This window comes from Cyprinus carpio, chromosome B14, assembly GCF_018340385.1.
Source record: "Cyprinus carpio isolate SPL01 chromosome B14, ASM1834038v1, whole genome shotgun sequence".
Taxonomy (NCBI): Eukaryota; Metazoa; Chordata; class Actinopteri; order Cypriniformes; family Cyprinidae; genus Cyprinus; species Cyprinus carpio.
In genome coordinates, this window is record NC_056610.1 from 19,711,923 (window position 1) to 19,726,500 (window position 14,578).

Sequence of the window (14,578 nt, forward strand, 5' to 3'; positions counted from 1 at the left end):
ATTTCGCTTCAGAATGAATAGCTGCTAAGTAAAAAAATATTGAATAATTTATACTAACAGTCACTAACCACTCAGAACACAGCAACCACTTCCCCCCCCCCCCCCCCCCCCCCCCCCCCCCCCCCCCCCCCCCCCCCCCCCCCCCCCCCCCCCCCCCCCCCCCCCCCCCCCCCCCCCCCCCCCCCCCCCCCCCCCCCCCCCCCCCCCCCCCCCCCCCCCCCCCCCCCCCCCCCCCCCCCCCCCCCCCCCCCCCCCCCCCCCCCCCCCCCCCCCCCCCCCCCCCCCCCCCCCCCCCCCCCCCCCCCCCCCCCCCCCCCCCCCCCCCCCCCCCCCCCCCCCCCCCCCCCCCATGACTCTTGATGTCTCTCACCTCTGTCTTCTTATTCTCTGTCTCAACCACTTAGCAACCCCTCTGAACATCTTAGCATTGTGCTTGTGAGTTTTGCAGATGATGACTCTTGATTTCTCTCACCTCTGTCTTCTTATTCTCTGTCTGCTTATTTAGGAGAGACGTTGCTTTTCTGTAAGGGAGCTGATTCTTCCATCTTCCCAAGAGTCAAACCAGAGGAGGTGGACAGGATTCGCATGCATGTTGAGCGAAATGCAACGGTACTACAATAGATTTCAGCATGATAATATCTTGCAGCATCTTTAATTTCCAAGGATTAGATGACCAGTTTGATTTTTATACTGAAATGAAGCATAAACCTCCTTCATTATATCTCTGTGTTGAAAGAGACATCATGTAGAGACATTAAATATTGAAAAGGTCAGTCAATGTTGGCCTCATTGCGTGTTTCGCTCACCAGGAGGGTTACCGTACACTGTGTGTGGCCTTTAAGCAGCTGAGTGCTGAAGAATATGCTGTGGCAGACACTGGGCTGAGGGAGGCTAGACTGGCTCTCCAGGACAGAGAGGAGAAACTCATAGCCGTGTATAACCAGGTGGAGACGGGCATGAGTTTGATTGGAGCAACCGCTGTGGAGGACCGGTTGGTGACCCAAATTGCTATTTACGCCACGTTGTTTTCTCAAAGGAATACTCTGAATAGCCTAACGTCTTAATATCTTGTGTTCCAGACTTCAGGAGGAGGCAGCAGAGACCATGGAGGCCTTGCAGGGTGCTGGGATGAAGGTTTGGGTGCTGACGGGGGACAAAATGGAGACTGCAAAGTCTACCTGCTATGCCTGTCGTCTGTTCCAGCGGGGTACAGAGCTATTGGAACTGACTCTGCGGACACTGGAGGATGAGAGGTTAAAGCGTGAGGAGAAACTTCGTGAGTTGCTACAGGAGTACCATAGAAAAGCAGTGCAGGATGCCCCGCCTGTCAAAGCTGGGGTCACCAGGTCAGACCCTTGACCTACTGGCTTCGTCGTAAATGTTTGATACAGTTTAGAAATGTAATAAGACTACATAGACGGGTTAAAAATTAAATATGGACATATTTATCTAATTTCAACTGATGCTGATAAATAAAGAAGAAAAAAATTATGTACTTCACTCTGTAGAATTTTTCATTGTTTGTGCTTATTTCTCTTTTTTAAATAAAAGGAAATTGCTTAGATTTTGCTTCATGATATTTAATGTCATCTTAAGCGAATCTCAAAATGAATATCAATTTTTATACTTTAAATGTTGTTTTTTAATTATTTTTACACTCTATATAAAAGTCATGTCCTAATTTACTTTTAGCATTTGAAACTATTTAAATTTTTGGTGTTTTATTTTATATTTATTTAGACAGAATTGTGTAATTTCAATATCAACCATTTATCAGTTATCGGTCATAACATGAAAATAATTGTCAGTTTATCATATTAGCCAGAATTTTAATATTGGTACATCTCTAGTACAATTGGGTAGTATATTTAATTAACTCTAATTTAGTGTCATTTTTGTCTTGCAGGAGCTGGTCTACTGCAAATCAGGATTACGGCTTCATCATAGATGGGGCGACGTTGTCGATAGTGATGAACCCACAGCATGAGGTGGATGCCAGTCAGTACAAGAGCCTCTTCCTGCAGATCTGCCAGAACTGCACTGCTGTGCTCTGCTGCCGCATGGCCCCCCTGCAGAAAGCTCAGGTCACACCTGCATACCGGCATTTTGGCGGCTCTTTGTGGTGCTTATAATGAAAGCCCGACCGATATCTCGCTTAGCCGATATTATCGGCCGATTTGAACCTGTCGCCGATGTATCGGCGAATATGCCGCTGATCTGATTTTTTTTTACAGAAGTATAATGCAGATTAAATGCTTACTTAGTAATTACGGCTATACATTTTTTACCAGTATGTGTGTTCCCTGGGAATCAAACCCACAACCTTTTGCTCTGCAAATGCAATGCTCTACCACTGAGCCACAGGATAGGACACAGGAATTTTTTTACTGCTAAGTGCACTAATATCAGACTTATTTTGAATAATAAAGTTTATTGTTAAATTGTTAAATACCCTGCCTCCACTACATAGGCCTATTTTTGTCACATTATAAGTGTTTGATCACCACATTTGAGTTATCATTGCAAAAAATGTGTTAATGTGTATATATATATTCTGTTTATGTAGGCTATATACTGTATTCTATATACAGTACCAGTCAAAAGTTTGGACACACGAATGGGAAGTGTTTAAACTTTTGACTGTACTGTACTATATATTATAGCCTACACATAAAGAATATCAGCCGATATATCGGTATCAGTCTTTTTTACTCCCTAATATCGGTATCGGCGTCGGCCCCCAAAAAACCCATATCGGTCGGGCTCTACTTATAATAACATGCACTTATACTTTATGAATTAGTTGGCTTAAATTCTCTTTTATCCAATTTAGATAGTGAAGATGGTGAAGACCTCCAAAGGTTCCCCAATCACTCTCTCCATTGGCGATGGGGCCAATGATGTTAGCATGATCCTTGAGGCACATGTGGGCATTGGTGAGTTATGATGCTAAAAATTCAGCTTTGCCATAAAAAGAATACATTTTAAAATACAAAAAAAAAACAAAAAAAAAACATTGTTTTGTCTTAATTAGTATTTTTTTGAAGATTGAGTGTAATGTTGCTATTGTATGTTCAGGTATTAAAGGTAAGGAGGGCCGTCAAGCTGTGAGGAACAGTGACTATGCCATTCCTAAACTCAAGCACTTAAAGAAGCTTTTGCTGGCTCATGGACATCTCTACTATGTGCGCATTGCTCATCTTGTCCAGTACTTCTTTTATAAGGTATGTCTGGCATCCAGTGGACCGTTTTTCTGTCTGTCAGATGTTTTAGTGAATCCTTTTAAAGTCTGAAACATTTTCTTCTTCTCTCCTGCAGAATCTTTGCTTCATTTTACCTCAGTTCCTGTACCAGTTTTTCTGTGGATACTCTCAGCAGGTACAGTATGTACAAATAAAGGGCTTTTTAGAAGACTACGTCCCAGCAGGTCCCTCTCCTCTGCTCTTTCCTATGCAACTTTCCTCTGAATTTCTCTCTCTCTGCCCTTCCTTCTTCTGATATATATAACAAGCACAAACTAATACAAAAATTCAGTTAGCTTTGGTGTAGTGGTTAGTGCTTGTGCAGATTTTGGCTTGGCGCTCAACAAACTCAGATAGGTGTTTAAATCTGGCCTGCGTTGTGTCCGATCTGTCTCTTTCTTTCTTTCTCCTCCAGTAGAGCCCTTTCACTTCTGGTATTGCCATCTATAAAAAAAAAAAAAAGAAATCACCTCTTAGCGGCTCAGAAGTCTCTGTGATTCCATATAATTGGGTCTCGACCTCACATTTTCCAGCATGTGTTTTTTGTATATATATATCAAGTGACCATTGCATGCGCGGCCACACAGTCAGAGTTTCCCTCTCTTTGTTGTGTGCATATGTGTGATCTCCTTAACGTGGTATTAACCTCCCCGGTGCCCCGTCCTTTCCCTCGTTCCCCTTCCCAGCCCTTGTACGACGCAGCCTATCTGACGATGTACAACATCTGCTTCACCTCCATGCCCATTCTGGCCTACAGCCTGCTGGAACAGCACATATCCATCGAAATTCTGCTGGACAATGCCACCCTCTACAGGTAACACTCTGCACTGCAGCTCTTCTGCTTATTTCATTTGTACCGTGCTGTTGCTGATACACTGTGTTCTTACAGAGAAATAGCCAATAATGCCATGTTACGCTGGCGCCCCTTCCTCTACTGGACATTATTAGGAATTTTTCAGGGTCTTCTGTTCTTCTTTGGTGTCCGTTTCTTGTTCAGCAATCCAGCCTTACAGGATAATGGGCAGGTTAGAGATAGTTGTGCTTTTTAATATGACTGTGAATAAAAAACTGTGAATTGCATTTGATTTACTCCTTCCTTTTTCAGGTCTTTGGAAACTGGTCTTATGGAACAATTGTCTTTACCGTCCTTGTTTTTACTGTTACATTGAAGGTTGGTGGCTTGGTTGGTCTATAACTATAAAAAGTAACTCAGATCTTCATTTGTCAGAGACTGACCGTTTTCCCTCTCTCAGCTGGCGCTAGACACACGGCACTGGACGTGGATCAACCATTTTGTGATATGGGGCTCTTTGGCTTTCTATGTTTTCTTCAGTTTCTTCTGGGGAGGCATCATATGGTGAGCAAATGTTAAAGTTGGCATGAAACAGAAATCGTCCACTAGGGATTTTTTTTGTGCTGCAGCTCCACTGTTTATCATTTCCAGTCAGATTTTATTGTAGAATGAAGTTGTATAGTCTATATCTTTCCTTCCCTTTCTTATTTCCTAGGCCGTTTTTGAAGCAGCAGCGTTTGTACTTTGTGTTTGCCAACATGCTGAGTTCAGTGTCTGCCTGGCTGGTTATCATCATCCTCATCATCCTCAGTTTGCTGCCAGAGATCCTTTTGGTGGTCCTTCGCAAGCCCAGAGGCCCCCATTCACGACAGGTATACCTCTCTCTCCCTTTTCCTTTTTGGATTCTTCCTTTCTACCATATCCATCCGATTCTCTGTTATTCCCCCTGATTTACTTACTCTTCTGTTCTTCTTTCATCTTACACTGTGTCCTAACCAGGCGTGATGTGACACTGTCACAGCCAATAAGAAGATATTTGATGTTGTATGTTTATGTGAAGCAGGATTTTGGGACCAGTCTGAGTGACAGGTTTGCACAAAAACTGATTTACATGAAAGAGCGATAGCTTTTATTACTTGTTGCTTTATCACGTCACACCTGTTTGGGACACAGTGTTACATTTTCTTTGAACCCAGCATTTCCTCCCTACCTTTGGTTTATCCATACCAGCAAAATGTAACCTTCTTTTACCTTTTAAGACATTTTTTTCCCCCTTATACTCTCGGTCACTTCTCCAGCATCTGTTTTCTTTACTTCCCCCTCACTCTCATGAATTACATCATTGACTGTTTTCCTAACAGAAATCCTGCCTTGTTTTAAGGCTCTGAATGCTTTGGATTGTTGTGATTGGTCAAACAGACAGGAAGTCAATCAGTCTAATTGTTGCTATCACTCTTCTTCGATGTCCTCTCCTTGACTCCTGTAGCTTTTTGTCCCGTGTATCGCTCTTTATTCCATTAGTCAAGCACAAATACTTCAATCACCCTGTGCTGCTGTGAGTGGCTACCCAACCAGGTAACATGTAACACAGTTAGAATCAATAAACAATAATTAGAGCCCTCCAATCATTTGAATTATTCACAGGAAGTAAGCACACACTGTAGGCAGTCTCTGTTGTTAGTGACACTAGTTAAGCAGCCTTTCAGGCCAGAGACGGTGCCAATCTGCCCCCTGACTCCTCACAGGTAGGTGCTGCGACCTTTCCAAGTATGCCGCATGTCAATTAAAACCACCAGTGGAGAGAAAATAAAATTTATGGTAATGTTTTAATTACTTGATCTAGTAGTTATGTCATTTGTTCAGTTGTAAACCTTAATAATAAATGTAGAATTTATAGTCTAATGAACTCCATTGGAAATATGGCCTTTATTGACCAATGTAACTTGTAATATGTAAAATGATAACTTGTGTGTAGAGGTTATGTCACAGTTTGTGTTATAGGTACCTAGAAAGAAATGAGGAAAAAATATAGAAAACTACACAATTACTACACATCAATTTTTTTTTAAGTAATGACTTAACAACAAACTTGAAAAATAGCAGAAATTGAGTGTAACTCTGTCACTCCTTATTTGTACAAAGTCAGGCTCTGCTGAATTTAGTCCTGTTTTTAGCTGTCGTTGAAATCAATGAAAATTAAAAAACTGTACACTTTCATTTAGAACGTGGTCATAGGTGTGTTAATTTTGATTTTACTATAGATACAAGTGCATCTGATTAATTCAGAATTTACATTCAGTCCTACACTACTGTTCAGAGTTTGGGGTCAATACATAATTTTTTTCCCCTAAAGTAATACATTTATTTAAATTATTATTATTATATTTTTTAAACATATATAAAATATTTAAAATTTACAAAATTTATATTTTAAATAACTGCAGTTATTTAGGACTTTATCTTCATCCAAGAATTAAAAAAAGGTTTCTTTATAAATATTAAGCAGCTCAACTTTGTTTTATTAATTATATTCAGAATAGATTTTTATAGAGCAGCAAATCAGCATAGAATGATTTCTGAAGGATCATTTGACACTGAAGACTGCAATAATGATGCTGAAAATCCAGCTTTGCATCACAGGAATAAATTACATTTTAAAATATATTAATGTAAAAACAAAAAGGAATGTTTCACAGTATTGCTGTTTTTAATGTATTTTTGAGCAAGTAAATGCAGCCTTGGTAAGCATAATATATATTTTTTCAAAAACATAAATCTTACCAGCCCCAAACTTTTGAACATTAGTGTATTGTAGATTCTTTTTTGTTATTGTTTTAAATTCCTGATAGTTTAAGATTTATTCTGCAGACCATAAATATCTTGATTTGTGTGCCAAGTAATTTCCAATAGAAAATGTTGTTTGTTTATTACTCAGAGAAAGCCCAATCACTCATTTATGCTCAGCTTATCAACATTCTGCTGAATCAAACAGCACATACTGAAGGTTCTAGTTACTGGAGCTTTATAATATTTACTAGTATCTCTGTCTCTTCTCCCTTAACTTTATTCCCACTTTTTCTTACCCTTGACCTTCCTTTAATTTTCCTGTCCTCTTTGGTCTCTTGCTCACCTGTGTGCTGTGCCGTAGATGAAACGACGGCTTCCTTCCTCTGGAACATCCACTATCTTCATGCTGTCGCAGACTGCCAGCACTCACAGCTTTTCCTGGAGTGACTGAGGTCTCTCTGCCTGCTCCTTTTCTGCTTTTTGTCTCACTGTCCTTCTTCCTTTGGGTTGCCTGTCTGTATCTTCAGTGTCCTGCCTGCTGTCTCTCCACCCGTTTGTCTCTGCTCCTTCTTTGTGAGGGGGTGTTCGCTACCTAGGTTGTTCTACTCTGGTACAGACGTGTTTGTCATGGGTGCTGGGTTTGGACTGTCAGTCAAAATATGTACCACAGTGGCTTTTTTTTAGTCTTGAGGCGTTTTGCAAGAATTGTGAGCCGTGGTGGGTGGTCCTCTGTGTGTATGTAAGGGCTGCAGGGTATGATGGGGAATCCTTCAGCTGCCTGTTCCCGGTGCCTGCTGTCTCTGCATGCCCAGCCAGGAGAATGCGGCACACAAACATACAGGGTTTTCTGCATGCGTGCTCGGCACAGCCTGCACCGCTCCTCACCCAAACCACTGACTTTCTGGATGCATAAGTGCTGCTTGATTCAGAATGTGATTTTGTGTGTGTGTGACAGAGTGTTTGTCATGTTAGAATTGGGGATTGCACAAAACAAAGAAAGGGACATTTTTAGTTTGGTCAATTTAAATAATTTGATATGTAATTTTAAAGACAATACCTTAATTAGCATATTTTCATGATTAAACAAAAATGTCATAATGTGATTAATCATTATTATTATTATTATTTCTTTATCATTTTAAATAAGGCCCCAAATAGGTTACTTACAGAATGGCTTCGAGGGTCAAACTCATTAGTCTACACTTGTCTCTCTGGGTTAGAATTACAATTTTACCCAAATATTGTATTAAATATAATATGTGATATACAGTATCGTTCAAAAGTTTCAGACTGGTAAGATTTTTCAGTGTTTTTGTAAGAAGTATCTAATGGTCACCAAGACTGGATTTATTTGATAAAAAAAACAGGAATATTTTAAAATATTATTACAATTTAAAATAACTTTTTTCTATTGTAACATTTTAAAAATTTTTATTCCTTTGATGATAGTAGATGATCATTCAAATATTCTCATTTGATGCGCAAGAAGCCATTGTTATTATCATCAATGAATAGGAAATTCAAAAGCAGCATTTATTTGAAATAGAAATATTTTGTGACATTATGATTGCATTTACTGTCACTTTTTGATAAAAGTATTTAATTTTTTTTTTTTTACTGAGCCCAGACTTTGGAACGGTAGTGCAGTTAGAATCAATTATTTGGCACTTTTTCCAAAAGTACTGAAAGAAGTGTTAATGAAATCATTAAGAAACTGGAATCATTATGTGTAATCGGTGGTCTTCATGGGTTAATATTGTTTGAGTGTTGGCTGACTTTTTTGTGTGGTCATATTCATAATCTAGTACAACTGAGTAGGATTATGTTTGAAAAAATGGCCATTATCATTTCTACCATGAAGGATGATCTATATGGAAATTAAAAACATGTATAAACGTGGCCTCAAATATGAAATCTCATAATTGTAAACGTCCTTCATGGTGTTTTGTCTTCTTTTTGAAGAAGGATGTACTGTATAGCAGTTTTGTGTTTGGGTGGATGTGTGTGTGTGTGTGTGTGTATCTGATCCATCCTGTCCTAAGTGTCTTTCACCCCCCTCCCACCCTTTCAGAAAAAGCCACGTCAGTCGAATGTGGGGGGCAACCAGTCCTCTCAGTCTTCAGCCAGACCCCTGCTCATGAGAACCTTTTCAGACGAGTCCAATTCTGTCATGTGAACAGGTACAAGACCCCAGACTTTCCAATCAGAGCCCCAATTGAGTGCCTTACCCTAGTCATCCACAAGGGATTTGCCTCCTAGTCGGTGCAGTTCCTCCCCTTGTGTTCAGTCGCCCCCCTCTGTGGGATGATTTTAATTTCCTCTGAATTCTGCTGTGGAAATTCTCCCTACCTCAGGATGAACTCACATCGGTTGGCTGAAAAGACATTTTTCAAAAAAGACACACTGCAGCTCAACACCCTCACACTTTTTCAGTGCTTGGTGTTGCAGAAATATTTTATCCATAAAGAGTTAAAATTCTCTGACTCTACATAGTCTTCGTGATTATGTAATGTCATATGTTACCAGGAATTTTGCAGTTAAAAAAAAAATCTATCTGGAAGTTTGTTAACATTGTTTTCTCTATGGACAGTTTTAAAGGGATTTTTCTTCTATAATCCTGCTGTTACACCTTTACACAAAGTATTTATTTAAGTACTAAAATAATAGCCCAAAATGCTGTACTGTTGACAATAAGGAATCAAAAATAATGAATTGGTGAATATTAAATGATCCTTTCAGCCTGCCGGGGGAAGCTCCGCCCCTCATTATGTCATGCAATTGCTTCTCAAGTAACCTGTGATTGGGTCCTTATTAACTGACTAAACCAGTCCTCTGTCATCTTGTTCTGGTTAATCTCATCCGGGTTTATTTGTGTGTGAATGACAGCATGAGTGTGTGGTTGTTTTGTGTAATACGTGAAACAGCGTCATGTTGGTCTTATCGTATCTTTTGCTGTACTGGGTATTTTGTGTGGTGTGGTAGTTGTTGTGTTTGTAATTTGGAATCTTTTTATTTTCTTTTGAGACAATGGAAGTCGTTTAACCTGCCTAATAGCTGTCTAACCTTTGTACGACATTATTTTGGTTTCAGTGGTTGTTTCCCTGCATTAATGCTTTGCATTCTGCATGCTGCTATGCTAGTTTTGCATGTTTATCTGTGCCAAAAGCTTCTGGGGTCAATTTGTGACTGTTGTAATAAGTTTTTGGTTAGACTGTAGATAGGAGGTACTCACCAGCATTAAACTTGCTTTCTGTTCTTCTCAGCTGTCAGAGGATTCCTCGACTGACACATACAGGTAAAGTGCTCAGTACGATCAAAAGGAATGTTCTGGGTTCAACACAAGTTAATTCTTGAACATCTGCGTTTACTGACAAATTCACCCAAATGAATTACATTGGTAATGTGTAAAAATCATTACAAATCATTGGACAGTTTTAGCTTTCTAATAGCAGAGATAACACATTTTGAATGGAAAATATAAATCCATTCATGGTACCTAATGCATTTATAAACATTGTTTACATGAAATCAATGTTTGTTACAATTATTTATGATTATTTCTCTTTTACTCTTAAACAGAGAACAGTCCAAATTAAAGGATAAGTTTACCGATTTTCAACAGGCTTTGTATTGTAAAACTACACATTAAACATCTGCAGTCTTGTATTTCCACCAAGCGGCAACCTCCCGCGCTCTCTCGTGATGCCAACACGGAAGTGACTTAAACTGTAATTCGTCAACTGGCCGCTACAGGCTGGCTGCAAAAGGGAGTCAATCCCATAGACTCCACATGTTAAAATGGCCAACAGAAAAAAAACATGTTTACAGCCTGGTTCAAAAAATAAAATTTTTCTACAAAACAACAAATGCCCTCCATTAAAAACAACACTGAGGTGATTTAATTTATAAATAACACATCCGTTTAAATTATATTTAGCCTTAAAGTTCTGCATAATTAAGGGCGTGGCCACTTTGAGTGACAGGTGGATTGCTGCTGCTGTCACCACTGTCGAGATAGGTGGGTGTGGTTTCAGCAACCAGCTCCTGCCTTTTTGCCCATTTTCGATTATCCGGGAGTGACACGCGGTGACACGCTGCCAAGATGGGGACAGTCGTCTCTGTCTTCTTTAGGCTTCAAAAACGCTCTTTGGAAACCTATGGGTGACGGCACGGACACTACGTCCATGTTTTTTTCAGTCTATGATTTCCACCAGAGAGGTGTTGGCCAAATCAAACGTGAAATTACGGGTGATAATGTTTTTGTCAAAAGGGAATGCCACAGCCCTTTTTCTCTTGCTATGTAGCACAGATTTCAGAAAATGTTTCTCCTTTCTACTTCATGACAGCCCAGTTTTATTAGAAGCCCAAATCGGCAGCTGTCAATTGTAGTGATTGACAGCATATCTAACGTTGAGTACTTGTTTGAATTCCAGAACATTTCTTAAACCAGGAGTGAATCATTCCTGGCCACCAGATCCTCCTCTGATTAGGATGGTTCTTTGGTGCATATGAGTTTGATATGGTTTAGGGTTGGTGTTGTGTACAGAATTATCTGGGTTTATGTGGTTATTTTTGATGAATCAATCAAATAAGAGGTGCACTTAAAACACTTTTGCTAATCATATCTTTCATATTCAACTGTTAAATACATTTCTACATGTGTGCTAAAGAGTTTTGTGTGGTGATGTTTTTGTACACCGCAGATGGCTGCTGTCACACCTATCTCCTACAAGCATCTGAAGGAGCGCTACTGATGGACAGCCTTGGGTTAAGACTACTGACCGGACCCTCACATCTGCCGGGGTCGCTGCCCTTCTTCCTGCCTGTTTAAATGAAACATGACAATGGAACCAATTTAAACTGCTTTTCTGTTACATCTTATCCTAAAGCCTTCCATTCCAGCACGATTCCTCAAGAACTTTGTTTTCACACCGTTTTCAGCCCTGCTCTACTGCCACACTCTCATATTCAACCCTACTGGGATGAATGTGTCGCTGGCTAGGTGGTCAGTAGCGCTCGACTGCTACAGAATGTACCAGCATCCTTATTGGCTCTCTTGCATGATCGCCCCAAAAAAGTCCCATAAATGCCACTTTCCATACTTTGTAGGCAGAAAGTCGGCCCCTTTTGTGATCGGTTAGCAGGTGTGATCTCATCCCAAATCTTAGTTTAGAGTTTTGTGATATGTAGCTGTTCGAGATCCCTAAATGTGAGCTCTCTCTAAGATGCTGCACTGTGGGCCCTGACCCTATGGGTATAAAAGCTGCCTTTCAACAACTTGCTGTTTGTTCAACCACATGGAGTTCTGGGATATCCCACGGAGCCCAACAACTCTGTACGTACGTGTTTGTGTGTGAGAGAGAAATCGAAAATCAGTTTCAGATTTTCTTCTTGTAATGTATTGTCACAGTCTTTCGATGTTACCTTTTGTTGAAATGGGGATCAGTTTACAGTTGGGTTACAAATTGTACTAGTGGAAAAAAGTGTGGAAAATGTTACTTGATGCCAAAAAAAAAAGAGAATCCATTCAAACGGGCGACCGGCTCTCTTCAGTTTTTCCTTGAGGTTGAATTATCCATTGTTACAGCATATGCTAGGATTGGTTCTCGATGCAAAGTTAGTAGCATTTTTGAGAGTGAGTCCGAGTTAAGCATCCATTCACTGTTGAGCCATTAATGACATATATATTGAATGTGTCAGCTTTATATACCAGGCCAGTACTCCAAAACACGCTTTCACGTGCACACATTTCACTTTTGGGGAAACTGAATAAATTGTTTATGAGCGGTGGAACTTAGATTGATGAAATAGGAGCTTTGGATCGGATGCATATTGAAAGTCATGTCTGCCCTCTAGTGGTTTGGAGGGCTTGTAATCTTCATTCTACTTTCTTCGCTTCTGAATACATTCCATTTCTATGTGCCATAATTTCAAACACTTTTTAGATTATAATTGAATTATTTGTGAATCTATCAGACATATTTATTGTACATTGTAATTATTCTCACAAATGTTGTATTTTTGTCAGAGATATTTCTTTCTCTTCTTAAATTAATCATTATCAGCTTGTTCCAACTGATTTTTTATTTTATTATTTTTTTTTAGCCTGTGCAATCCGCTGTTGAACAGATTGGGTTTCTATATCCAGACCCTGTAGACCAGCAGCTCTGGGCTCTTTCTCTGATCAGAGATCAGTCCTATAGACCACCTCTTAATATATGGTGTGAATGCAGCTGAAATCTCTGTGTCCCTTTAAAATGAATGATCTATTCCATTCTTCTTTACGCTTGTAGCCCAAAATGGGTGTTAAAAGAGCCACTGCCTGGCATGTTCTGTAATTGGGCACATTTTTATATTGTTTCTCCTAAAACAATGCCATATGAAAGATGCCCCATTCCTGCTTCAGCTATCTTCAAGCGAGTATGTGGATTATCCAAGGGAAAGTGGTGTGTGTTAGACCTCTGACTGTGTCATGATGCTAAGCATCTTAAGCTCAGCTCCCAATCTTGGGCCGGGCTTAATCCAGCTGTGATGTTTCATTGTGAACATTAGTCCAACGTGAGCCCATTTTTGTTTTTCCCAGTGCATGTGTGACTACTAATGCCACCACTGGACTGAACCCTGGTGAGCACATACACACTCACACCAAGATGAAGACACACCCATGTGTTTGTTCAGCTCAGTTTGGGAGGGGAAAACAGAACTTGCCTGCAATGTTTGAAATTTCCAAACAGACCTTTAAATTACTTCAAAGATGCTATTTTCAAAGCTTATAATAATTCTTGGATTCTCATGTTGCTTGAGAAATATATATGTATGTATGTATTTGATTGTATTTTTAATTAAACTTTTTGAGCCACTTTTTGTAAGAAAAACAAAACGTCCAAAAAAAAAAAAAAAAAAAAAAGTTGAGAAAGGCGGCCTGATTGTGGAGCATGAGGCAGGGCTCAGGTGCATTGCTGTGAAATGAATCAGGCACAAGCACGGTCAGCCCTGCTTCCTCCATCCTGTCCCTCAGGCTCCAGCTGATCTGAATGTACCTCTCAAGACCAGTCTGTTTCAAACTTTTTTCTTTAATAAAAGTTGTTTTGAAAGAAGACATTTGTGTCTGATGTTTTCTATGTTTTTTTCTAAACCATGTAGAAATTATATATATGCACTTTATAGGGCTTCAGAACAACTAAAACAGCATCATACTATTTGTATGTTTAAAAATGAATTTGTCACACTATAGGACTTAATAGACAAAAGCTTTAAAAAAGTTACTAATTAAAAAAAAAATGTAACCAGTTACAGGACCTAAAGTGACATGTAATATTTGTTTTTATTCTTTGTTTGTTTGATGGTTTATTTATTTTTTTGTGCATTAAATGTTCATCTATGTATACTTTTCTTAATAAAATAATAGTAAAGATATGTTCATACATGTCTAAAATCTTAATGTTCATGAGTAAACGTTGAAGTTCATAATAATAATAATAATAATAACAAAAACAATACTAGCAGCCAACTGCTCACCATGGCTGTATTTATTTGATGAAAAGTACAGTAAAAAGTGTAATATTTTGATGTGATGGTAAAGCTAGGTTTTCAGCAGCCATTACTCCAGTCTTCAGTGTCACATGATTCTTCTGAAATCATTCTAATATGCTGATTTTCATGTTGAGAACGGTTGTGCTGCTTAATATTTTTGTGGAAACTGATACACTACCATTAAAAAGTTTACATTAAATTGATGAAAATTGATTGTAAAGAC

At 39.4% G+C, this 14,578-nt stretch overlaps 1 protein-coding gene across 5 annotated transcripts in view; it reads left to right on the forward strand.

The window, feature by feature from the left end:
• LOC109079117 (phospholipid-transporting ATPase IG-like) overlaps positions 1–13,921 on the forward strand; it is a 68,388-nt gene extending 54,467 nt beyond the window's left edge. Inside the window, exons 17-31 of one of the 5 annotated variants that reach the window (XM_042738451.1) lie at positions 506–609; positions 810–991; positions 1,080–1,346; positions 1,907–2,084; positions 2,834–2,936; positions 3,079–3,224; positions 3,319–3,378; positions 3,929–4,056; positions 4,132–4,267; positions 4,348–4,413; positions 4,496–4,599; positions 4,751–4,907; positions 8,894–9,002; positions 10,086–10,117; positions 11,526–11,636. In XM_042738451.1, coding sequence (XP_042594385.1) covers positions 506–609; positions 810–991; positions 1,080–1,346; positions 1,907–2,084; positions 2,834–2,936; positions 3,079–3,224; positions 3,319–3,378; positions 3,929–4,056; positions 4,132–4,267; positions 4,348–4,413; positions 4,496–4,599; positions 4,751–4,907; positions 8,894–8,998 — 1,736 coding nt within the window. In that variant the 3' untranslated portion in view covers positions 8,999–9,002; positions 10,086–10,117; positions 11,526–11,636. Of the gene's footprint in view, positions 1–505; positions 610–809; positions 992–1,079; positions 1,347–1,906; positions 2,085–2,833; positions 2,937–3,078; positions 3,225–3,318; positions 3,379–3,928; positions 4,057–4,131; positions 4,268–4,347; positions 4,414–4,495; positions 4,600–4,750; positions 4,908–7,183; positions 7,275–8,893; positions 9,301–10,085; positions 10,118–11,525 lie in introns of those variants that run through there. The other 4 variants (XM_042738453.1, XM_042738450.1, XM_042738452.1 and 1 more) reach the window with 4 other exon arrangements.
• Positions 13,922–14,578: the final 657 nt, after the last annotated feature.